At 43.1% G+C, this 24855-nt stretch overlaps 4 protein-coding genes across 8 annotated transcripts; 1 reads left to right on the top strand and 3 right to left on the bottom strand.

The window, feature by feature from the left end:
* The first annotated feature begins 493 nt into the window (after positions 1–493).
* sephs1 (selenophosphate synthetase 1) lies at positions 494–4714 on the top strand. 3 transcript variants are annotated; one of them, XM_057051698.1, is made up of 10 exons: positions 494–571; positions 1542–1664; positions 1753–1849; positions 2113–2216; positions 2297–2404; positions 2535–2689; positions 2859–2949; positions 3047–3146; positions 3380–3592; positions 3909–4714. In XM_057051698.1, the coding sequence occupies exons 2-10, from the start codon at positions 1569–1571 to the stop codon at positions 4121–4123; spliced, it is 1179 nt and encodes a 392-aa protein (XP_056907678.1). In that variant the 5' UTR covers positions 494–571; positions 1542–1568; the 3' UTR covers positions 4124–4714. The 3 variants fall into 3 exon arrangements, with proteins under 3 accessions (XP_056907678.1, XP_056907681.1, XP_056907680.1); XM_057051701.1 differs by lacking the exon at positions 494–571 and adding an exon at positions 641–1051; XM_057051700.1 differs by lacking the exon at positions 494–571 and adding an exon at positions 641–1425.
* Positions 4715–5406: 692 nt separating this feature from the next.
* Positions 5407–11949, bottom strand: cpt1b (carnitine palmitoyltransferase 1B (muscle)). 2 transcript variants are annotated; one of them, XM_057051690.1, is made up of 19 exons: positions 11787–11949; positions 10413–10584; positions 10182–10321; positions 9889–10060; positions 9681–9782; positions 8926–9063; positions 8759–8836; positions 8438–8545; positions 8270–8354; positions 7726–7921; positions 7460–7645; positions 7272–7377; positions 7078–7194; positions 6813–6977; positions 6566–6700; positions 6218–6370; positions 6012–6125; positions 5844–5936; positions 5407–5766 (listed from the first exon to the last, which is right to left on the bottom strand). In XM_057051690.1, exons 2-19 carry the CDS (start codon positions 10551–10553, stop codon positions 5632–5634), a joined length of 2364 nt encoding a protein of 787 aa, XP_056907670.1. In that variant the 5' UTR covers positions 10554–10584; positions 11787–11949; the 3' UTR covers positions 5407–5631. The 2 variants fall into 2 exon arrangements, with proteins under 2 accessions (XP_056907670.1, XP_056907669.1); XM_057051689.1 differs by having other exon boundaries at positions 10413–10565; positions 11787–11941.
* Positions 11950–12616: 667 nt separating this feature from the next.
* Positions 12617–15494, bottom strand: LOC130536076 (actin-binding protein IPP). 2 transcript variants are annotated; one of them, XM_057051691.1, is made up of 8 exons: positions 15063–15494; positions 14600–14788; positions 14342–14526; positions 13891–14242; positions 13654–13799; positions 13417–13571; positions 13192–13349; positions 12617–13093 (listed from the first exon to the last, which is right to left on the bottom strand). In XM_057051691.1, the coding sequence occupies exons 1-8, from the start codon at positions 15303–15305 to the stop codon at positions 12908–12910; spliced, it is 1614 nt and encodes a 537-aa protein (XP_056907671.1). In that variant the 5' UTR covers positions 15306–15494; the 3' UTR covers positions 12617–12907. The 2 variants fall into 2 exon arrangements, with proteins under 2 accessions (XP_056907671.1, XP_056907672.1); XM_057051692.1 differs by having other exon boundaries at positions 15013–15203.
* Positions 15495–15657: 163 nt separating this feature from the next.
* chkb (choline kinase beta) lies at positions 15658–22732 on the bottom strand. Its single transcript, XM_057051693.1, has 11 exons — positions 22121–22732; positions 21769–21877; positions 21550–21663; positions 20214–20347; positions 20016–20120; positions 19246–19304; positions 18088–18175; positions 17851–17959; positions 17327–17430; positions 17158–17239; positions 15658–16984 (listed from the first exon to the last, which is right to left on the bottom strand). Exons 1-11 carry the CDS (start codon positions 22603–22605, stop codon positions 16928–16930), a joined length of 1446 nt encoding a protein of 481 aa, XP_056907673.1. The 5' UTR covers positions 22606–22732; the 3' UTR covers positions 15658–16927.
* Between the last annotated feature and the right edge of the window lie 2123 nt (positions 22733–24855).

Raw genomic sequence — 24855 nt, 5'->3', positions numbered from 1 at the left:
ATCCTTATTCGAACAAAGTAAAAAAATATAACCATAAATAAATGAAATTCCCACGTTTGTTGCAATGCACAGTTTAATAAACTGATGCCACAATTGATGGTTTATGCACTTGTGTTTTATCTTTGAAGCACTTTGATTCATGTTGCGATATCTTAAAAAATCTTAATCTTAATCTTAATATATGTTATGGCCGCAATTGGAGGGAAAACGGTAAATTAAAGGTACACTCCATTGTAGAGATTTTGTTGCCAGACTTCACAGTCCCTTAAAGGGGATGTTAAAGCCGCCGCTACCCAGGTGAAGGACCCCTTGAGAGCTCGAAAAATCCCTCTTTGTATTGTCAACCATAAAATGTCACGGTAATCCAAAGCATGACGCAATGTTGAAAATTCATTAAAATATTATAAATTCATTGGCAATAACTCTATTTTATCATGAAGCGTTTCTTATATATAACCAAGAGAGGTTTTATTTTTCGTCAGGCAATTTCTTAGGACGCTCGATTCAAGCCCCAATGCATTCTGGTGCCAACCCCGCTCTTCTGTCGAGATCCACCGCTAACGTGAAGCTGGTAAGGATAAACTGGTCAGAGGAATTAAAGGGGAAATGTTGCAAGAATATTACTCCGCTTTGGTCCTAAAATAGCACCCATGGCGATTGTAAACACTTTTATTGCCCCATAGCATTATACGCTTCTCTCAAGTTGCACATTTGCAGCTGTTTTATTGACACGAACTCTGATGTTGCACACATCGCATGGCGCGGGACAGGAAAGGGTTAATTTTTTCCGCCGCCGACATTTTTGCTCGGCGCTCTACGGCAACTTTTCAAGCTCCATGTGCAACGAGCTGGCATTACCTTCAACTACTTTGTGCCACATGCAAACTGTCGTGTGTGCTCCCAAACGTTAGCGTCGGCTCGACTCGGACTCTTTCTGCTCTTTGTTGCACACAACCGATTATTGTCCTGAAAACATGCGTGCGGCGGTGTTTACGGACAGGAGTCCGCACGGAAGCGAAAGCTTTCAGAAAAGACAAAAGAGAATGATGTAGTGGGTGCAGTTTCTAAATCGGGCGCCGGGATTTTAAATAAGCCAATGAAATGGACTTGTTTACCTGTGTTCAGTACTCAGATTGGCGGTTGGGGACAGGGTTGAATGAACTCTGCAGCACTTTTGGCTCTGGAACGCTCTCTCTGACTAACTATGGTTGCAATAAATGGAAATCCAAGACACCAGTAACTGATCTGTCTTCTGGCTTTTAGATTTCCATGTTATGGCAGATCTGTCCTTTTAGAAATGACAGACGACATCGTTGTGCATTATCACATGTGCTGTCAGTGGTGGGTGTGAGCAGCTAGGAGATGTTATTGTCTTCAATCCTTTAGTGTATAACTTCCACGTGAATGAAAACACATCCAGAAAAAGTCAGTTTAATTAAATGATGGGGTGTATGTGCATCTTTATGTAAGATCTGATCATGTAAGTTATTGTATTTGTGATAATTGCTGATGTCTTGTCTCGCTGATTTGCCCTTTCCCAGTGGTGAAGGCCCAGACTTTCATCAGACATGTCGGTGAGGGAGTCTTTTAATCCCGAAAGCTATGAGCTGGACAAGAACTTCAGGCTCACACGCTTTGCTGAGCTCAAGGGTACAGGCTGCAAGGTTGGCTCAAAACTCTTTCAATGCACATCCTTCATAAATACATTCACTTAAAGAAGAAACATGAAAACATATATTTTTTTGGACACAGGTACCCCAAGACGTGTTACAGAAACTCCTAGAAACCCTCCAGGAGAACCACTTTCAAGAGGATGAACAGTTCTTGGGAGCAGTTATGCCTCGACTAGGTAACTGATAATTAATTGCTATAAAGGGGATCCTAATATCTAGCATTAGCAGACATATATAATTGTCTTAAAGCATTAACTTTATCTTGAACCTTACACTAGATAAACTGGGTGGTTTAGAACACTGAAATAAGACTCAAATTCAGCTCACTTCAGCATTTGCTGACTTGAATTTTGTAGCTTTTACTGCTGTCTACATGCTAAAACATGACGTTAACCTCACCAAAGTACTGTATCAACACAGATTTGTTTTGTCATTGAAGGCATAGGCATGGACACGTGTGTCATTCCCCTCAGACATGGAGGCCTTTCTCTGGTTCAGACAACAGACTATATCTACCCCATTGTAGACGACCCTTACATGATGGTAAAGTCCTGTGGCGTTCTCCACTTATCTGAATTGTTAAGGTTTGATTCAGATCTAATTCTGTTGCTTCTGTTTTGCAGGGGAGAATTGCTTGTGCCAATGTTTTAAGTGACCTGTATGCCATGGGAGTGACGGAATGTGACAACATGTTGATGCTTCTGGGCATTAGCAACAAAATGTCTGAGAAGGTACGCGCTTTGTGGATGTGTCATATGCACAACAACATTCTGAAATCAGCTAATCACCCATTAAAATGTCCGTGCATTATGTTTTTGATTTAGGGTTTTGATCAGCTGCTAATTTCTTGGCTCTTTATAGGAGAGAGACAAAGTAATACCACTGATCATCCAAGGATTCAAGGATGCGTCAGAGGAGGCAGGGACATCTGTAACCGGAGGACAAACAGTGCTTAACCCTTGGGTAGTGATGGGAGGAGTAGCTACAACAGTTTGCCAGCCAAATGAGTTTATCATGTGAGAGCTGATTCCAGAGAATACAATTCCATGATTCATTCTACATTTGAATACCAATGTCAATACAACCAACTGGTGTTTTTATTGTGATATTTTTTCTGTTTTGAAAAATATTATATAAGTTTAAGTTGCAAATAACTAGTGACACCGATTATGTTGTGTTTCCTAGGCCAGATAATGCAGTCCCAGGAGATGTGTTGGTGTTGACCAAACCACTTGGAACACAAGTGGCTGTTGCAGTACACCAATGGCTAGATATTGTAAGTTCACCCTCGCGTTCTGATTGATCTTATCTGAGTATCCGATATAACCTGATGCTTTTCAATATGCATATTTTTTAAATGTATTCTCTTGCAGCCTGAGAAGTGGAACAAGATCAAGCTGGTAGTAACTCAGGAGGATGTAGAATTGGCTTACCATGAAGCCATGATGAACATGGCCCGGCTTAACAGAACAGGTACACCTGCTACAAATGTCTCAACTATTGACTATTTCATTTCACTATTTCAGTGTAAACAGCACCCCCTGGTGTAACAGCGCTGTAATATATCTATGAAAACATTTCTTTTCCTGAATAAATTATATAAATATAATGTTCAGAATAGTAAAATTACATTTAAGATCCAATGATTTGTTTTTACATGATAGTGTATTCGAAGTCATGAGTCGGTTCTCTGTTTTCTCTCACAGCGGCTAGTCTCATGCACACGTTCAATGCGCACGCGGCCACTGACATCACGGGCTTCGGCATTCTCGGCCACGCACAGACATTAGCAAAGCAACAACGGAGCGAAGTCTCGTTCGTCATCCACAACTTGCCAGTACTCGCAAAGATGGCCGCCGTGTCCAAGGCCTGTGGGAATATGTTTGGTCTCATGCATGGCACCTGTCCAGAAACATCAGGTGTGTGCGTACGTGTGTGTGTGCCTGATACAGCCTCATTGGTAAATCTGATAATATGAATAGTTAAACAGAAAAGTGAGTGAATAACTTCAAAACTATAAAAAAAAACATGACCAAAAAACGTTTTGAGCAGATATAGATAAGTATGATAAAGCTTTAATCCTTAATAAACATGAGATGCAGGTGTGAGCATCATAATATCTCCTGTTACAGTAACAGAAATACAATAAGAATAGACAGAGTTTTAGATTCCAGTGCCTTTTCAAATGCATGTCCGTGTTTGGCGCCTATCTGAGTTCCAACATCTCCTCCTCAGGAGGTCTACTCATCTGTCTCCCCCGAGAGCAAGCCGCCCGCTTCTGTGCCGAGATCAAGTCCCCAAAATACGGCGAGGGCCACCAAGCGTGGATCATCGGGATTGTAGAGAAAGGAAACCGCACAGCTCGCATCATCGACAAACCGCGGATCATAGAAGTGGCACCGCAAGCAGCTACGCAGAACGTCAACCCAACCCCTGGTGCAACTTCTTAATCGTCCTCCTTTGCTGCTCCATCGACAAGGAAGCAGCAGCAGCAGTGATTTTAGACACATAAACTTCAAAACCATCCTAGCGTGTTGAAATATTTACACAAAATAGTCTGTACATGGAAGAGATCAGGTTGGCGTGTATGTGCATTAAATACGGACTCACGCAGTGGCCCAATCAGCCTGCCATCTCTAAGTGGACTCAACCTACACTATCATGATAAAATTGGTCTGAAATAGAACATACTTACAACCCATTTGCCTTCGTGTCTGTTATATTGTTTTATTAAATGTGTGTGATTGACAGGCAGCTCGCGATAAAAGCCACGGTGACGGCAGCGATCAGATACCAGGGATTCATTTTGAATCTTAGAACGTCTGGTGCCTCCCTAGGTCTTTTGCCCTCGTCACTAAAGCGGACCACGTGACGTTGATCTGTTTGTCCTTTCACTTTGTACAGTTCTGAAGTCTAGTTTTAGTTCGTTGTATAAGATGCCTTGCGAGAAAGTGAGCGTGATCGGAGGGGAGTGTTTTTTTATTACTTTGGGTTTTTTTGTATTGTCTCACTTAAACTAATAAATATTCAAATTGAGGTTATTTTTTGCCAAATATGCAGGTGCTTGCCCGCTGGGGTGTGATGTCCAACATGATTTATTCTGAAATGATCGACTACCCTATAAACTCTATTGATGTCCCAAATATCTTCAGGACATTTGGACTTACGTGGAGTTTTTGCGGTCGCTGAGATACTAAAGTTCTGGTCAACCCGTCTCCTGTTGCCTTTTAGGTTGCATCTAGTTTAACCCTATAATGTGAGAGTGCTGTGACCTGAGCTGCCTCCAAAGTCCGTACTTTTGCCGATTCCCTATAAACAAAAGAGCCCTGAGTAAATAAATCGATGTCAGCGACGGCACAGGAAGTCCAACAAATGACTGTCTATGTACGAGTTTTATCTTTTCGGTCAAATGGAATACTGCTGGTAAAATGAAAACCTCTGCAGAAATTGCTGCCGTAAGGCCAATTATGGTCTGCTCCAACATGATCACGCTTTAAGGGGGTCATAAAAGGCGCTCGAATCAACACGTTCATTTCTTTATGTTATTGTGTTTCACTTTTGTGTAAATGAGCATTTTTGCTCCAGGTCAGACACAAGTCTCACTCGTAATAATTGAAACCATCATCTCAATTGTGAAGCCAATACTCTAGAGTTCACCTAGCCTGACCTAAAACAAGCCTCCACTAGCCACACTGGGAGATCTATCCCCTGATAAGGAGGACCGAACTTCATATTGATATATTCATAAGAGATTTTCAGGTTTATTCCTGTACATCAGCATAATATACAAGTTTCAGCTGAAAAAACCCAAACTTCTCATTGCTAAAGAATACATACTTTACCCACCACTGAAAAAAGTTGTCTTTGAAATGTAAATATAAATAAATAAGTTCTTTTGTCAGTGGAATGACCGGCTTCCATCGAGTCAAAGTGCTATCTTTTACAGCCACAGTATCGCTCATATGTGCTTCTTTCCATTTTCCAGCGGCGTGTGTTTTCCGTTCTCCACCGTCTGCCTTTGCTTCTCTTCTGTGAAGAGCGCCTGGATGTCCAGCATGGCCTTCTGAATGTGCTGGCCGAAGCGGTACGAGTCCTGCAGGATGGCAGCGAAAGGTTTGAGCGGTAGCAGAAAACGGATGTGAATGGATGATTACGCTCTCGTGGCTGTACCGTGTGAGGGCAGGAGAACTTGCTGGAGATGTGGAATGTGATCAGGTTTTCACCAACAATTATGTAAGACACGCCGTAGCCATCATCAGCCACCTGGAAATGGACAAGAATGACCTAAAAAGATTGTCCGAATTACCGAGAAGGCGGGATGCTGGGATTATAACTCACTGGACCAAATCCTCCACCCGCACCCACATATTTAGGAAACTTTTTGATGTCCACTAAATTGAGTTGCTGCTGAGGAGTCTGACTGGTGGACAACCTCCACGGTTCTGAAAGCACCTGGAGGAGGAACACAGAAAGCAGCAAAGCCGTTTTACGAAGATGTACAGAAAACGCGCAAAGAAAGGAAACAATTCGGGAGTCGTTCTGACCTTTTTAAGGAACGGCGAGTCAACGTTGAGATATTTGGAGATGATGTACAGACACAGGAGATGACGGTCGATGCCAGAACCGGTCATGGCCAGGCGATACATGTTTTGGTGCTTATCTGCTGCCTTCCGAAACAGAGCGAGTCGCTGGGCATTCTGACCGAAGACACAAACCAGGGTGACCTTGTGTTGCTGTTAATGTCAGTTTAACAGGGTAGGAACATCAGAGCGTTCAGAGTCCAGGGCAGTGAGACACGGTGACACTCATCCATTCACAGCGTGCACCTGCTCCCCCACCCAGCTCTACCTTCATTGGCTGAAGTGTATGAAACACAATGCTGAGGAGCTTACTGTCGAGTCGGCGCTCTCCATGGCTTTGACGAACGCGACGGCCTCCGACGTGCAGGAGCGTACCGTCTCTGTCCGCCCGTCTCTGAACATACGGGTCATCGACGACTCGTAGGTCAAACAGAAGAGCCCTTGGTCCTGCAGAGGAGTCAGGTTGAAAACATTTAGTCACGTTGGAGGACAAAACAGAAAGAGAAAAACAATTTCAGCACCATTCCTCATATAAATGGATGATGGGAGGCTCCCTCACCCTGAACTGTGCCAGCTGCAGGGCCATCTGGATAAAGGCATCGGGACTGGTCCTGCACTTCTTAATCAGTCCCTTCCCAAACTCGTGAAACAGACAGCCATAGAAATCCACATCGTCCGCGATCCGCTTGGCTGACACATACGAAGCCTCGATGATGCTTTTGCACTGCCAGGGGGTGAAAAATGGGAAAGCGTGTTCAGCCAATGTCGCTTTATTAGCTTCAGGTCACAGCAAGGACGGGTGAAAGGCTGGAGTGTACCGGTACCTCCACTGGAATCTGCCACTGTAGCCGGCTGGGATAGGGCAGGCCTTTGTTCACGTCCCCTTTACAATGTCCTTCCTCTGTGTAGCCGAGTTGGAAGCAGTCTGTTGATAGGACATACTACAGGCAGAGAGTATTGTGAAATACTTGATTAAAAATTGTTTTTGAATTAAATGCAGCGCCGTCATGATATTTACCTCCCACATGTGTCCCACGATGGGCGCGTCAGCCCAAGAATGCTCCACATTGATGCCCATTTTGCCATTGGGGTATGAAATCAGTGTGAATGATTTATCAAACCACCTGAGAAGAGACAGAGGAAGAGAAAAGTAATAGCACCAGATGCTCCTCGGCCCTTTAGCAAGAATTTCCCGGCTTACTGCACCTGTCGTAACACTTTCCGTGAAGCAGGGATTTGGCGTAACTGTCGAGGGAGCGCGGCCTTGCCTGGTCGTAACCCTGCGGCTCATCATCAAGTGTCAGGAAGAAGGCAGCCGACTCGATGGCGTCCAGGGACACTTTGTTTAATCCCTGGGAGAAATACTTACTCCTAGCCCGAGCCCATGGAACTCTAAAGGAGAGAGGATATCAGAGTGAGAGATCCTTTTCTATTTGTGGATACGGTGTGACGGTGCTGCGGGGCTCCCGTGCCTGTTTCCTGCAGTCAGGGCAGCTAGTTTGAGTTCTCCCTGTTGGGGCTCTGACGTGTCATTGAGGATCCTTTGGAACTGCAGCTCGAGTTCACTGGGTAAGAGGTGGCGCCCGCCAGTGTACAGCCACACTTGGAAGAAACGGCCCTTGTGGTACACGATGAGGTGCTTTCGGTCAGTCAGGTGCAGCACCGCATCTAAAAAAACAAGGAACAAAGAGGGGAAAGGGAAGTGATTTCATGGAATCGACCAGATTACTTCAAGTCACACTAATTAAAAACAAGCCAGCTGGCAGTCACCTTTCACCCACATACCAGAACCCTGATAGAGCGGCCCACTCGGCCGAGGGCACAGTAACCCAACAGTGGAAACATTAACCTTGGTACTGGTAAAGGTTGAAACCAGCTCTAGTTTATGGCCTCAGTGGGTTATGTCCAACAACTTTTAACAGCTGGGGTGGAGGAGCTTCCATTTCAAACTTAAAATGACCAGCGATCTGCCAAAATGTGTTCATTTTGCCATTTTTGCTGCGTGGGCCTGCCTACCTGTCTCAATACCAGGGAGACGGGTGGTATTAAACATCCTCTCCATCTGTGTGGAGCACATCGGAACTGTCCCCAGTGCCCGCAACTGGCCGGGAGAAGGGAAATTAGATCAGCACCAAGGCCTCGGGGAGGAAAAGCCAAGTGGGTTTCAAGGAGGGTGATATTCACCGGTGCATGTTCGCCACGTTCCAGCTTGCGTCGGTACTGCAGCATTGCGTGCACCATGTTTCCGGCCCTCGCAGCCTGCCGGTGCGTTGGGGTTATATACAGGAGGTCCTTCACATAGAGATATTCAGCACACAGACCGTGTAAAACATTGTTTATTGCACACAGAAAACAGTGACACCCTATTTTATGACTACTTTATTACAGGGAAATAATGTTCTGTTTTCTTTTATTTTTAAAGCACCTATCACTCTCCTAAAATAATAGACATAGTTACTATTTTTAACTGGTATAGCCACTTGACATAATGACAAGGTTTCTTACCATGATATAAAAGTTACTGTTGACCATGATGGGACTCCTGCTCCTCAGGTAGATGTACTCCTCCCACCAGTCACTTACCTGTAGCAGAAAAACAGACATTTATACTATGATGAGGCATTTTACGATTTGAGTGAAATCAGGAAACACAAATTCTAAACACAACTCACATAATTGGTGGCCCACCAAGACTTCAGGATAAGGTATCTTTGCAGCTGCGCAGCTTTAGAATCTTTAAACTCTTTGGCCAGAGTCACCATCTGGTCGTACTCATCACTGACCAGCAGGGGGCGGACTGATTCAAGGTACTGTGGGGGCAAAAGTATGCTGTCAGGTGATGAGGTGGAGCAAACTGGAGCACCACGTCAGCTTAGTGGATATATCTATTTGCTGTTTTATTGCACATCCAGCTGTCACAGGTCAGCTCTGTGAACAGCTTATGTACTAGTCCAACTCACTGTCAAATCATTTTGTACAGCTTTGATATGCAGACCACCCTGAAACGCCCTTGCAGCTCCAGCGTCCCCTATTGGTCTGCCCTGACAACATCCACCGGACCTCTCTGATCACCATTCAAGTCACCCTAAGTATTTGGTCTTTGGGTGTGTGCTGATGCAAGCAGAGCTATCGCTATGATGAAGGGCTTTAGCCTGAAACAGTGTTTGGGCGAACTTTATGGGCCAAATACCATCCACATGACCGAATGCTTTTAATAGAATGTTCCATTGTAGCAAGATGGTCGGGGTAATTTCCATTAACCATGAGTGTGACGTCTTTGGTCTGTGTACGTCCACAATGCTTGAGTAACGGTGACATGGACCTCAATGTAATCAATGATGGTTCAGTTCAGTAATGACGTCTGAAGCATATAAAATATAGATTTTATTTTGGTGTTGGAGACTGTTAATGCTGCGTGTAAACAAACCCTGTGAATTGTGTCGTCTACGCTGGGGACAGGAAGCCGAGGCAGCGAGGCCTGGAAACTGTAAAGCAGCGGTCTACGGCCAGAGAACATCTTCACGAGGGTCTGTAACAGAAACATCCCCCTGAGAACATCATCACTGGGATCTGGAACAGACTAAAATCATCTGGGTAGATATCAGAGAAAAGAGGAGACACAAGGAGAAGCTTACCAGCCACACTTTGGTAGAGGTGCTCATTTTTCCATGAGATTCAAAGATCCATCCGTGGTAGGACAGTAGAGCTTTGAGGGTGTATCTCAGCAGGTAGATGAGGAAGAGCCACAGTCCCGTGGCAAACAGGATGGCACTCAACACGGCTCGGGTCTGCACTGACATACAGTCTCTGCTCAGAAAGGGTACAACAATGTCTTTATCAACAACAGAACAGAAGTGGAAATAATGTGGTTCTGCCTAAAACAAGAATCTGAGTCTGAACCACAGACAGAAGGTGGAGGGCTCCTGACCTGTATGGCAGGTTCTCCTTCATTGCTTCGATCATGCCAAGAGAGGGATCCACCCGGGTGTACAAGGAGCTCATCATGGCGATGACAACAATGAGCCAGCTGGATGGACTGGCGGGATAGACACCCGCTAACACACCGTTCTGAAAATGTAACCCAACCAATCGATCATTATTACGTCACAAGAGATTCGCTCTGCTCTTACCAATAATGCCAAGATCCGAGTGTTCCTACCTTAAACTGGATGGCTCGCTTCTTCCACGCAGTTAGTCCTGACAGGTAGATGTTCTTGATGACCTCTTGACTCAGTTTTAGCTCCACGCCATCTGGTCGGACAGTGAACTGGAAGCCCACAGCCTGGTGCGCCTCAGCCATCTCGAAATATAACTGTCACGGAAACAAAAGTCTGCCTTTCGTTTATAAATGAATGAAGGTAACATAAGGAATTTATGCATTCATACAGCCTGATAGTAGCATGAACAACATTCATAAGTAGAAAAAAAGCATACTTCCACCAAGCAGCTCATTTCCCCACATTTGTGAGTTACACCCAAAACTAATACTCCAATTAATTAGTATACCTTTACTAAGTGTTATCGTATAGTGCTGGTCCGTTATTTGGGGGTTGGCCTCGGTGAAAGGATTGATGATTGAGGAGGCAGAATATAGACAATAATTCTGAGAGGATCGAGGCACTTAAGGAGACCTGAGGTCTTCCTTTAATGGGGGATGCTCACCTAAAACACAAGAGCTTATTTCTCCATATGTGACAAACTCGTAGTATAGCTTACGTATAGGAAGTCGGTTACATAAAATAGGCCACTTTATGGTCAGAGACCATTGTCTTTGATCTTCGGAAGATCAAAAATCAAAGTCCCTCCAGAATCCAAAGTCTCTCCAGAAGAATAAATGATCTCTTCCTCAACATTTCCTCCAAATTGAGTTATTTTGCTAAGAGGCAAGCAAACAAATGCCGGCTGCCCCATGACCTCCTTGGCAGAGGTAATTATATTACTAATAACCACTACCGCTGCTACTGCTAATAACATTTAATGATATAAATTATATTTGCCAACAGAGAAGTTAGAGAAGTAAAAACAAATATTTTGTTGTTTGTGCTAATGATGTAGGACGTCACATGTTATCTGTGAAAGAAGAAACACAATATTTGGAGTACACACACGGATTTACGTCATGCTCAGGGTGATGGTTCTAGGATTTCTTTTTCCATGTCATATGAGGGAAGTCACCAAGTGGGACAAAGTTCAATGGCCAGATATAGCAGTGCACCGACTGAGCATGTGCACGGACCTGATGTGCATGGAAACATAAACACTGGCTACAGCCGGCAGATGGATGACAAAACCTCTGAATCTATACAAACCGTTTTGCTCAACATGAATGTCTGTACAATGGGTTAAACCCTGACCCTGCCTGAGCTGACTCAGCAGAAATATCCACTATTTCCTCATATAAAAATCACACATAATGTAACACCAAAAAAAGCAGGACAAGTTAAACTGTTAAACTTTCTATGTAAACTTTAGACAAAACCCCTCCGTTTTACACATTTACATGTATCGCTGAAGAAGAATCACAGTCATTTACCTTTTGTCAGACCAGAATCAGAATAATCCACTCATGCAAAGAAAAGCTGTGTGTTTGGTGTGTCAGCCTGTGTGTAGTGACTCCAGTGCCCTTGTCACGGTCAGGTAGTGACATCACAGCAGCCGTCTATCCCTCCCTCTTCTCCCCTCACACCACCCGCCCTCTCACCTCTCTCACCCATGGCATACTTCTGCTTGTAACAAGACACCGAACACGAGGGGGGGTTCGACCTCACGTGCCTTGAGGTTCCGGCTCTGTGAACATTCAGTGCTGAGGATGTTGCTGAGCAATGTGAAATTCGTTCGAGGGAGGTCAGGTGCTAGTTCAACGTGATCGCAAGAAACTGTTCCTGTGACCTGGATGTCAGGAGGTTCAGGCAGGGAGAATCTGTTGATGTTTAGGTAATGGAACAGCGCTTGTGCAAGTGGTGCGACAATAGCTCATCCAGAGAGCTTCCCAGTGCTACAAAGGTCACTGGTTTGTGAAAGTGTCCTTAAACAAGATAAGTGAACCTATTGTAACACCAAAACTTTGTCTGGTTTTGGTGAGGTGGGTGGTCAAAGGGGGCAGTGGTAGCTCAGTCTGTGGAGAAGTCTGGCTGAGATGCAGAGGGTTTCTGGTTTGAGCCCCGGTGCAGACAAACATGGAGCAAAAAGAAAATGGCTCTGGTAGTAGGGAAAGGTTTCAGAACACCTTCAGGGCCCTTAAGGCAAGGTACCAAACCCATAAATGCTCACGCACCCTGCCTTTGCCCATATGTGTAACCTCCCTGTGACCCTGAAAAAGCAGTCAAACAGTTAAGTGGTCAAAAGCAACTTTGAAACACAATGTTCAGCACTGTAAGGTATGGATTTTTGTATGATTTTTATTTTTTTTATTGGCGCCACAGTCTCATGACACACAGTTTGGACTATTCTCAGCTCTAAATAGTAAAAAACCTTCAGTCTCACAGACTCATGTGTAAAGCATACAGGGATAAGCAAACAACAAGTCCCTTAAAAAACCTCTCCAGAACACACTTTAAATCTTAGTCTGAGGGTCCTCGCCGCTGCTCCTCTTCAACCACAAAACCCTAAAGAAAATGATAAAGTGTGGGGCTAGCCAGCTCAAAAATAGCACATTTAAAAACACAGATAAAAGATAGCTTCGTAGCGGGTAGCAATGGGTAGAGGGGGAAGATCTCTGGTGGACAGAGTTTGGAGGTCCATCCGAATGATGGTGTTGTGCTGTATACTTGGCATCAGGAGGGCCTGATCACCTGCAAGTGTCCCCTGACCAGCAAATGCCACCTTCTCGGCTGTGCGTACCTGCAAGGATGAGATGGAGGAGGCAGAAAAAAGACCGGTTTTCACTTTTGACAACTGATAATGACCTCGGAATCATGGATGACACATTTTTACAGTACCTGCTCCCATCTGCGAGACTGCACGCAGAAGGAAGTCACCACACTCTCCGAGTTATTCCCACCTATCACAATTAGCCGGTCAGTGGCCCCCAGGAAGTAAAGTGCAGGGAGGTCTGCGTCTGCTCTAGTCAGAGTAGGAAGAAGCTCAGACCAGGAATCTAATGTCAGAAAGATCAGAGTTAGGGTTAGGGTTTATCTTGGCCTTCCTGCCTCTCTCAATATTACCATGCTTCGTGTTGTACTGCAGCAGCAATTTCTCTCCTGTTCTCTGGATGCTCCCCAACACATAGAGACAGTGGCCGTGGCTAGTGGTTAAAGGGATGTCATGGGACAAGGACATCGTAAACTGGAAGTCAGTGAGCGGCAGTGAGGACACAAACCTAGGACAGAGTTTATCAAAGCAGAGATGAACAATCGGGGATCGATCGTCCTAAAGCAGCCTTAAGTGGAGAACACACGGACCTCCACCTGCCTTCCCAAGGGTCATAGCGCTCCACCGCCGTATAGAGGGTCGTGTTGGAGTCGGGGGTGATGAGCGAGTCCAAGTACCAGCCTCCCACGGCATATATGCAGCCCTCGCAGGCCACTGCGCTGAAGTGTCGTCTATGCTGTGGATTCACCAGAGAAGAGGAAATGACCCAAAATGGGTGATATGTATGGGTCATACTGTACCGCTCAACCACTTGGAGACCGTCCTACCTTCATCAATGGGGCAGTGCAGGCCCATGTACCAGTAAAGGGGTTAAATCTAAAGGAAGCCATCTTGAACTCCCAGCCTCTCCTAACACGCTGCCGGTACCCTCCAATGATGTACAGGTAGTTATAGAGGACCACTGTGGTGAAACACCACTTGTCAGCCCTGAATGGGAGCTCTGTAACAGGGTGCCAGCTTCCGCTCTCCTCCGACCCCTCCAGGGTGAAGACGTGTCGTGCAGATTCTGTCTCCGAGTCGTTCCAGGAAGTCAGGTTTTCCTTTCTGAGGCTGCACAGATGTTGTCTTCCCTCCATCCTCAGGCGGACAATTTCATCCTTCTCTTCTCCGCTCAGACCACTGAGGCCCGGTTCAGGTTTTAAGAAGAGAAAGCAACATAGAGAAGCAAAATTAAAATGGATTTCAGGTCAGCAATGACGGTACAGGGGGTTTGCATACGTCACAAGATGGGGCATCTCCAGCATGTTCCTGCTCATGTAGGCGAACACGGTTCTCTTCAGTTGCTCACAGCAGATCTCCTGAGCCAGACTCAGATAGGAACAGCAGTTGTCTGGGCTGAGTTCACCCTCCAGAACTGACAGGCACTCGGAGAGGAAAGTCTCGGCCAGGAGATAGCTGCTGAGCTCCAGGTAGGGAGGAACAAACGCTTTTAGAGAATAACAGTGATCACCACACAAGCTCACACACTCCTCATACCTGGATGTGTGCGTCCAACTCTTTCACAGGGACAATAAACCTGTTGTGGAAGGAGAACTCAAGGAAATGGTAGAAGACGGAGGAGGACACGTGATCCAGCTGGACGAGGCTCTCTGAGGTCTCTCTCATTCCGGACTGTGACAAGGCTCGGAAATACTCGCTGCACTCCGACAGTCTGAAGAGGTCCACCTGAAGGGAAGAGGTCACCCAAGAGAAGAGATGAACCACAGATTCTGGAGCTGTGGGCTGGGTTTCTCCTGTGGGAGCGGTCATAGTTTATCCATTTTCTAACTTTGTTCAACATTAAGGTTCAAACCAACCAATCAGGGAGCACCATGCCACGTATATAAAATCATGTTACATGCACAATCTGGGGTAAACTCTCCTAAAACACCAGTGAGAAGCTGTTTTACCTGTTGAGCCTTTCATTTCAACCCGTTTGGAATGGTACCTTCTTACTCACATGGAATATGTGCGTTCTGGTTTGGACTGTAACGCTGGACTCATCTGCTGGACGGTGGTAGTGACGGAGGGCCTCGTTGGTTTTCCACTCCTCTAACTCGGATTTGCACGGTCCCCTGGTACCTGGCCACACTATCCAGATGTCGGCTGCTGATAGAGCCCTCCAAAGACTGGTAAGGCTGCATTTCAGCCACACAGAGATCCACCCAAAGACCACCTCTAAACCTCGCCGGACAGCTTTCATCTGATTTACAGGAAATAGGTCTGATTTCTGTTTTAGAATGGCACCAAGAGTCCACAGCGTAAGGAAAACCCCCAATAAAGAATTCCAAACATGCAGGAGCGTCGCAGTGCAGCGTTAAAGCATCAAGAGTTCCAGTGCATCCCATTAAATCCAGTCAAACCACGAGCGTTTACTGTTTCAGGAGTTTGACTTTGCTGTGCAGTTTGAGTGCACGCTCTATTTTTGGAGCATGTTATGGGAGGTGGGTCAACACGTGGTCTTCGTTCTGCCCCATACGTCACCACGGGGCTGCACACAGAGCAGCTCATTCCCATTAATCAACATATATAAAAACAAAAGCAGAAATACAAAATCAATGACTCCACGCTAGTGGTTTTTATTACATTCATGATTAATATTTACAATACAGCAAGTTACAGTTCAATAAATAAATGGACGGGATAGAAAACCCAGAGAGGGATATTTAGCGAGGTTGCCAAACACAAAAGGCACAGATCACTCATCTGAAATATCTTTGCATAGTAGAGCATTTATTCATGTGCAAATTCATGCACATACAGGCGTGCAGGAGCCGCGACATTAATTCCATTAATAGATGAAAGAACTTCCTCCAGCATCCCCACCACCCACCTACATTTTGACGTTTTATCAAATGCATTGGTTTCAGGATATTAACGTTATGTCAGCTTTCGTATTAAAATGTGCGGAGGTGTGAGGGCCTATTGAATGTTGCCTGTAGTTTTAATTTAGATTCAAACATCAACCTGCCTCAGCATTTAAGCTCACATCTAGCTACATTTGAGATCAAGAAACTAACACGTATGTGGACCTAAATCATTAAATAAATAGTAATTAAACTTATGGACAATTTAATGTTATTACAATAACACTAAATAGATGCATCGAAAATGCCAGTGCAGCTACAGAAATGTGAATGTTCCCATGACAAATGTAAATAACTAATAACTTCACTACTCACTGTACTGTTATGTCAGTGATGTTACATTCATGATTCCTTAACTGATAAACGAGAATTGGTGCTAAACACACAATATCTTCAATAAACCGAAGCGTCAGTGGTCCGAAAGTGTTGAAAAGCAACGTAAAAAGCTGACGAGGCTCGAGAAAATAGAACCCAACAGAATTAAAAAGTGCATCAATGCCACAGAGAAATGACGTCAATGTGGAAATACAGATTACAGATGTTCCAAATATTTAAGAAAAAGACTTTTTTTTACCCCCCTGAAGGTACCATAAAGAGGCAGTGGTGACTACATGATGTTGAAGATAATGACAGTATCCTGAGATACAGTATATAAAACTGTTTGACATGACTTAACTAGTAGTAGTAACTGCTGTCGGCATGGGCCATCATGAACAGGTTTCACCACTCAGTACTTTACAGGTAAGACCTTTCAAACTAAACATTTCAGTCCTGCTTCCGATACTACAAACTACCAGGAATGTATGTCAGTGTCTCCATTGCCATATGTTATGATATGGTATGATTATTGTACATCAGTTTGGGTTATTTGTGAAAATGAATATGCTCCTATTTAGACGAACAGGTGGCAGCTGGTTCGCATGGTCCCGGCCACAGACCTCCGTTAACCTACTGGAAATCAGGAGTAGAGCTTTTTTTGCTTGAAGTACGCATCAAATCGACACTGGGCGTAGTCCTGCATGACAAAATGGTTCACTATGAGAGGAGGATTCAAAATATTTGCCTCTTTAACACACAAACGTTCTTAAATTACAGGTCACAAACCAAAAAGCACAGGTGGGAAAGGACCATTGGCTATGAGAATGAGAGAAGACAATATCCAACAGCACCCTGTAGTTATTGTCTTACCATGTATCCAAACTCAATCTTGGATATCTTGGCTTGAATGATGGACCACAGTCCCCAGAGGAAGTGAGATGCTAACGCATATCTACAAATGGAAAAACAACAGTCAAGGCCTCTGTTGAGCCGGCATCAATGCTAAATAACTCTACTGACCACTAACCACCCAAAGCACCTGTTGGCTTCAATGATCATGTCCTCTTCCATCTGGGCCTGGTCCACGTCCCCACCACTAGACTGTCTTCTCTGTTCTGTCAAATAAGCTCTGATGAAGCGGAGCTGAAATGAAGGGCAGAAGTTGTCTTTTCAGGAGTTTATTACGATAGGTAACATAAAAGGTGTGAGTTCTTAATTATATTATCAAAAGAAGTTAAAAATAAAGTATCTAAAAGGTGGGGTTTTGTACTTGCAATTCTTTTTAAACCCCAAATTATTTAATTCCCTAGATGGGCCAAAGCATCTGTTGAAGTATCCTCAATGGTACATTCACACGTTTGACCACTAGATGGGGGTATTTAGATTGAAGGCTTGCTATTATTTCCCAATCTAGGAAGCATTGGAGAGCGTCAGAATGTCATGTGAATAAAACTTGTGCGCAATTGACATTACTTGATAAACCAACTCCAAATGACTGGTGTCTGAATGGAGATGGGCAACATTGAGGCTTTTATAAACTGTAGCGTTGATCTCTCCACTGACCTGCTGCTGTCTTGTAGGATACTTCTCTGGGGAGGCTTTGTAGAAGGGCCACTGGTCATAGGTGTAATCATACATCCACTCGCAGAAATGATTTCCAAAGTCAAAGCCCCTGCAGAAACCCCAATGTCCATTATCAAAAGAATTGTGTCAGGGATATCTGTAACTTTAACTCTATAGAACCAAAGTCAAAGAAAAACATGTCATTTTACAGCGTGTGGCCAAGAGTGCCGACCTCACCTGTAATTATAACTGCTGTATTCAAAGTCTATCAACATGAGCCGGTCTGCTGAGGTGTGGACCCGGTTTTCTAATGCCAAGATGTTTCCTGACACAAAGAAACAGGAATCAAGATACTGGCCCGTGTAAACACTAACAATGATAAAAGAGGAAGGTGTTAAGGTTAAGACATGAAGACAGAGAGGACATCCCAACTCTTCTTTCTCTCACATCCCACTAAAGATACATGGAGACGTGAGGATGTCATGTTTAAACCTCATCCACATGTAACTTCATTAAGACGCTTCTTGTAGCATCTACTAATCTCACATCAGCCTGAGGAAAGTTTTTCCTGCTCCTCAACACAAAACTTTTGTGTTTGCTTTTCTTTTGACACATGTAATGTTAAACTTTTTCTTATTAAAATAAATGTTTCGCTCAAACATTGAATCCAGAACAAGCATTAACAAACAAGAAATAAAATATTCAATAAATAATATATCTGTAACTCCTTTTCATTGTTAATATATTTTCACAAGCCAAAAATAACAACTTGCTTCAATGAAAACGCAATCGTTCAACAGTCCATAATCAACCAAAGAAAAGTCATCCCAGCTCAGTTTGCTACACTGTTGCACATGGGTCTAAAGCAGATACTGAATTAATAACCTAAAACTTAATTAATAACCTAAAAACACACCTATCTGTTCACCATCCAGCCACATATCTGAGGATTAAAGAAGAAAAACCTCCTTCAAAAGGCTGAGCAGCCACGTTCTACTCATGTGCACCTGATACACCTGTGTAGCCATTTTAAAAACCCTTTCTGCAGCTCTAAATGTTTAACTGAGTAACTTGAGTCTCCCAGCGTTGTTATAAGTTGACAGCAAATATCCCCATGTCCTTTTCACATTAATAACACTGTCGGTTGCTGCAGTGTATGAAGGAAGAAATTCTGATAAAAACCTAAATGTGGCTGTGAATGAATAAAGCTAATGTTTTGGGACTGAAATATCAGCTCATTTTTGAAGGTGACTTGTCTATTAATAACTGCAACCCAGCTGGCCTTTGACTTATATAATGATCCCATTCCATGGCATTGGGCCAGCAAAGTCAGAGGGTTTGCACAATTAGCTTATAAAGAGAAGATAATAAAGGTTTAGGAAGTGGTTGTTTTACCTTCCTGGACATCATTGTGACAAAACACCACTGGTGATGGAGTTGCTGCCAGTAAGGCCCTGTTGTGGAGACAAAAGACAGATAGAGTTTGTAATGGGAAATAAATACTTATGGAGGTCCCACAAATGGAGTCCATATAGACTGAAGTTATCAAGTTTATCTGTGCAAGCATATAAACCAAAGAAAATGATTATCAGCTGAGATAAAGGCCACAGGAAGGGTTGTCTTGTCTGCTTTATTGTGGGGCTGCTGGTAGAGTAACTCTGCATAAAGGAATAGACGTGTCCTTAAAGATAAGCTTGAAAATCAAAAGTGTGTCTTAATATTTACAAGCTCTTGAAGTCAAACTGCGTGGACTCAGCATGGACAACTGTGAGGAACGGGGACAAAGGTCGACCAACAGATAGGAAAAACAGAACCGTCTCCAAGATGAATATCTGATATGTGTAAATGTGGACTTAATGTCCTTAAAGTTGTTATTTCTTGAGCTGTTAAATACCACCTGCCTTTACAAGCTAAACGAAAAATGGGAAGTACACAGTGAAACGAATTAAACATTGTTTCCCAATCAACTAAACTGAACTTCTGTTTGCATTTATATGTGTGCCAAGAAGCCTCTACATGATCACAATGGGACGAGCTAGAGTTATTAAATATTTTACTCAAATTTAAGAGCACATTTAAGAGTAAAAAACAATGACAGAGAAGGGCAGACAGGTCATATTAAAACTAGAAGATTGCATACAGTTCAGGTTATTTGGAGTTCTCACCGGAGGCTTTCGAGCTCAGCGGGTAGGTCCAACTTCATCAGCTTCTTGTACTTCTTCACATGCGTGTCACGTACGAAACTCAGTTTCATCACTTGAGCTAGATATCTAACAATTACGTTCAAAAAGACAGCACAAGCATTTAATTGAATCTAGCTAATATCGCAAATAGCAGCCAGAATTACAGCCAAATGCACCGACTTGTCAATGGTCCCAAACAGCCACTTTGGCTCTTTGTTGAAGGGCATAACCATGAGATGGAAGCGGGCCAATTTGACGGCGATCTCAGATGAGATGGACGGATCTGACAGTTGCTCTGTGCGCATGCGGGTGTTCTGGGCAAAAGAACCAGACAGATGTTGTCGATACAGGTGTTTTTGCATGATCGCTTATTTTATCGTTGAATGAAAAATAGAATATGGAGGATATGGCTACAAGATACCCCGCCAAAAGGAAACTTCCCAGATCAGCTGTTTAAACCACATGTACACAATTTAGAACAGGGGTCACCAACACAGTGCCCGTGGGCACCAAGTCGCCCGCAATGACCACATGAGTCGCCCGCAAGCCTGTTCTAAAAATAGCAAAACTCGCAAGTGAGGTGTGTCTAAGAAATTCTTTTCTACCGCTATTTTTAAAAAAAATCACACCTGCATTTACATAGATTTTAAAATGACAATGTCTTAAAAATAAATAAAAATATAAATAAAGTGAAGGTGAACTCTGACCTAGTTCAAAGGTCAGTATTGTGTGCATGAAAGAACCTTTGCACTTGTGGAGAATAAACTAGCGGGCAGTGAAGATGGTGAGTGGAGGTCAATTTTCTACCCCAAAAACATGGCAAAAAGAAGACAGTAAATTTGTCATTTTCAAAGTAAATGGGAGGAAGAGTAATTTTTTACTACTGTGAAAGGAAGGTGTGTATGTTGCATTTGTGGGGCGACTGTGATGACGGCGAAGCAGCACAATGTGGAGCGACGCGTCATGAAAGCTACAATGCTACAATGTTAATGCTAACTACCCACCGGGAAGCATTCTACAGTCAGAGAAGGCCCAGGAGCTAAAAAGTGTGTTTATAAAATGTAACAGATTTTGAGCAGAATTGCAGTAGATTTGTTCAGTTAAGATTTATTCAATATGAAAGTTAATTTTTTTTAAATGTTGCATAACTTTTTAAAACATGGTTCAACATAGTTTCTTATGGTTGAAAGTGTCTGGTGAAAACTCAAAAAAAAAATTCTGATCAAATGTAGAAGTGATCATCTGAACAATTGCTGAGATTAATAATAATAAAGTGTTGAATATTGATCTTTGTTACCCACTCTAAGTTATTGATACACACACACACAATTTGTTATTTTAGAGGAGTGTGTCAAGCGGTAGCCCTTCGATACCCATGACGTAGCTCTTGGTTTCAAAAAGGTTGGTGACCCCTGATTTAGAAGCTCCCCCCACTCATCCATCCTAACAGCTCAATACCAAAAAAACAAACCTCTCCAACATGTGCATTATATACATATCTAGATGTATTTAATACCGGAATGTACTGTTCCAAGCGTCCCTCTGGGAAGATGCCATAAAGTTTTGGACCAAGCGTTCTTTCCGCCAGGATAGCAAACATCACACTCTCCAATACCAAGGAGTCCACCCCCTGTAGAGGGATGAGAGAGGGGCCCTTATTGAGTCTTCCACAGGCGTAATCTGCCCAACCATATGCACTTTTATGAAATCCTTAAGAAGATAATGACAGACAGACCTGCAAGATGGCCCCATAGATCCTGAGGAGCACCTCACGCGGTTCTTCGCCCACACAGGGAACACGAGCAGGCAAACTACACAGGTAGAGCAGATTACTGAGCCCACCGCTGCAAAACCAGAACAGCAGCACATTAGAACTAGAGACCACATGATGTACAGGCAGATCACGGGGATGGTTTTACAGAGATCGGAGCAAAGTGCCAAAACATAATTTTACATGAATAAATGCTTCCAGGTACACTAGAAAGAACCCCATGATTTAACAATTAAAGGGACGGGTTAGGCACTCATTCAGCGTCATTTGGAGCTTCTGAGTTTCCCAGAAATGTGCAGTGCAATGGTCATTTTACCTGACTATGCTAATTTGAAAATCATCTTCACCAAGGGTCTTCCAGGACCCCGACAGAAAGTCTCGGCACCAAGCAAACGCCCTGCTTCTGGTGTCCAAATCGACCTCCTCGGATCTCCCACCTTTGAAAGACTCTGCCTCAGAATCTTCATCGCAGATCGCTCCAGGTATTGAGCCCATTGCGCTTAACTTGAGTTCGTCGACGAGCTTGTTCCCGACTCTTCTCTTCTCTGCCGGAGGGCCCATTCCATCTCCTGAAGTACGGGCGGTGCCGAAAAGCTCCACTTTATCCGTCTCTCCGTCACTGTACCTGCTGCTAGTTACATTTCGACGTGAATGCATCGTGAGACTTTGCCCAAGGGAAGGAGGACTGCGAGAACGTGTAAGAAATGCTGGGGGGCGGGAGGCGGTTCGTGACAAATTCAACTGCTCAGAAAAGCCTTTTAACAGGAAGTGCTTTCCATAACCGTGTAATCTAAAACGCATTGGTTATTACGGATCGGTAATAGGCAAATAGAGCGGACGGAGTCACCTTCGTGGGCAGTGAGAAGCTGCTGATTCGAGCTGAGCTACAGCGACGTCAATGCCATTCAATCTCCTCTCACTTCCGCGTTTACCAGCGCTCACGCGGCCATTGGCAACGTTCATTGGTCACTGTATACGAGAACTGGATTCTGGGAATACGAGTTTTTTTTGTCTCAACGAAGTCAGTGTATTTAGCCTCTGGTAAAGTACAAATAGCGGTAACTATGTATTAAAATAATTTCGTAAATTAAGGCGTAATGCAACAATGACAACAAAGTAAAAAGCCCAAATTACAATTACAATTACAGATGTTTAATCATGATCCCGCCTCACCACGTAGTACTCCACATACTGTAGGTTTCAGGTACTCCCTTATTTAAACAGATTTTACATCTCTCAAACCAAACATCCAGTACTACTTCTGAGGGAAGAACTGATACCAGTAATTCCAGGAATATATATCAGTGTATCCATACACTTTTAATGTATGTCAGGTATTTGTAAAGCTAAATATGCCCCTTTATAGAGGAGCAGTGACAGTTTACCTTTAATTTTCCAAAGATCAACTTTGATCATAAAGCCATGTATTACTAGTGCCCATGTAAACGCAATACCTGACCAAACCAGGTTAACTGCATGGAACCAATTAAGTATTTTATCGTTTCTTAAATAACCGTGTCAAAAGACACTGCTAAACTGCTGAAACTACACTGACACTGCTGAAACTACTAAATTTGTTATGAAGTCTTCCTCGCATTATTAGAAATAAACTGATGTATGTAAACTCAATGTATATGAAACCAGATGAAGAGAAATAAATTGTACATTGTTAAGAAATACAGAAACAACTCATCCACTGATCATAAAGACATTGATACTAAATTAATCAAAACAGTAATAAGTGAGTTATCCCAACCATTAAACTACATTTTCCATCTGTATTTTCAGGCTGATCAAATTCCTAACAGCATGAAAATAGCAATAGTCATATAATTGTATACAACTGGAGATAAACACAACTTTGCAAACCACAGACCCATTTCTCTTCTACAATTCTCAAAAACCTAGGAAAATGTAATAGACTAGACAGACATCAAAAAAGTATTCGACTCAATACCCACAAAGGCTGGATTGCTGATGCAGCCGTACCTGATGACTCAAATATCCTTGGGTGTGTTGAGGATTTACAAAATGAACAAAATCACATAAGAAATCAGAAAAGAAGAAATAAGAAATCACATTAAAAATTTTTTTTGGATTGATGTAAAAAAATAACCCAAACTGGGTATTTTCTAACAATAGACTTAAAATTCGAGTTATAATAAAAAAGTCCAAAAGTGGTTTTGTCATATTCCAAAGCAAAACACTTAGAGGTTTGGGGGTAACACTACATTACTTCCTTACAACCATTGTTTATTCTACAGAAACGAGCCATCAGAACAATTCACAACCCTGTCCTTATGAACGATACGTTATTTCTGAAATCAAACATAAGCTTCATGACATAGCCCAACTTCAAACAGCACTATTTATGAACAAAACAAGAAATAACCTATTCCCATATCAAGATTCAGAAAATGTTTCAGGACAGAGAGGGAGGGTACAATGTCAGAGGAAAATCAAACTTCATAACACCCAAAATCTGCAAAACTAAGGCAATGGTTCTCTTTTTCAGTTGCTGGGGTACAACTGAAACATTCTAAATAGAGACCTTCATGTCCAGAGAGTACGAATATTTAACCAGCATCATTTACCAGTCATCTCTTCTGGAATTCTAATAGTACTGTTATTGTTGCTATATACTGGCGCTGTTGCTCTTACTGTTTTTTATTGCCCCTGGAGATGTCATGTTCCTTATAATCACTGTCAGCATCACTATCAATATGATTATTACAAATGGTGACATGTTTAAGTTATTAATCTGTGGATAGGAAGAGGGGTCCCTCATCTGGGGGGGGTTAGATAATAATTCGAACAGTTACATGCAATGGAATTTGTAGAATAAATCTTTATTTCTAGAATTTGTTATAAATCACAAGTTGTGAGTTTGGTGCTTTATTTTTAAGCCTGATGTTTATGTAAACAGTCATAACTTCAGTAATAGTAATTGAATTTTGTCTTTGAAAAGCTAGATTTGTTTGGGTTAGCTACACCTACAGTAGGTAGTTGTAGTTCATTTTGTGATTTAAATGTTTTGTAAAAATACACAAG

The sequence above is a fragment of the Takifugu flavidus genome, chromosome 13 (assembly GCF_003711565.1).
Source record: "Takifugu flavidus isolate HTHZ2018 chromosome 13, ASM371156v2, whole genome shotgun sequence".
NCBI classification, from domain to species: Eukaryota; Metazoa; Chordata; class Actinopteri; order Tetraodontiformes; family Tetraodontidae; genus Takifugu; species Takifugu flavidus.
This window is presented reverse-complemented; position numbering and strand designations above follow the sequence as displayed.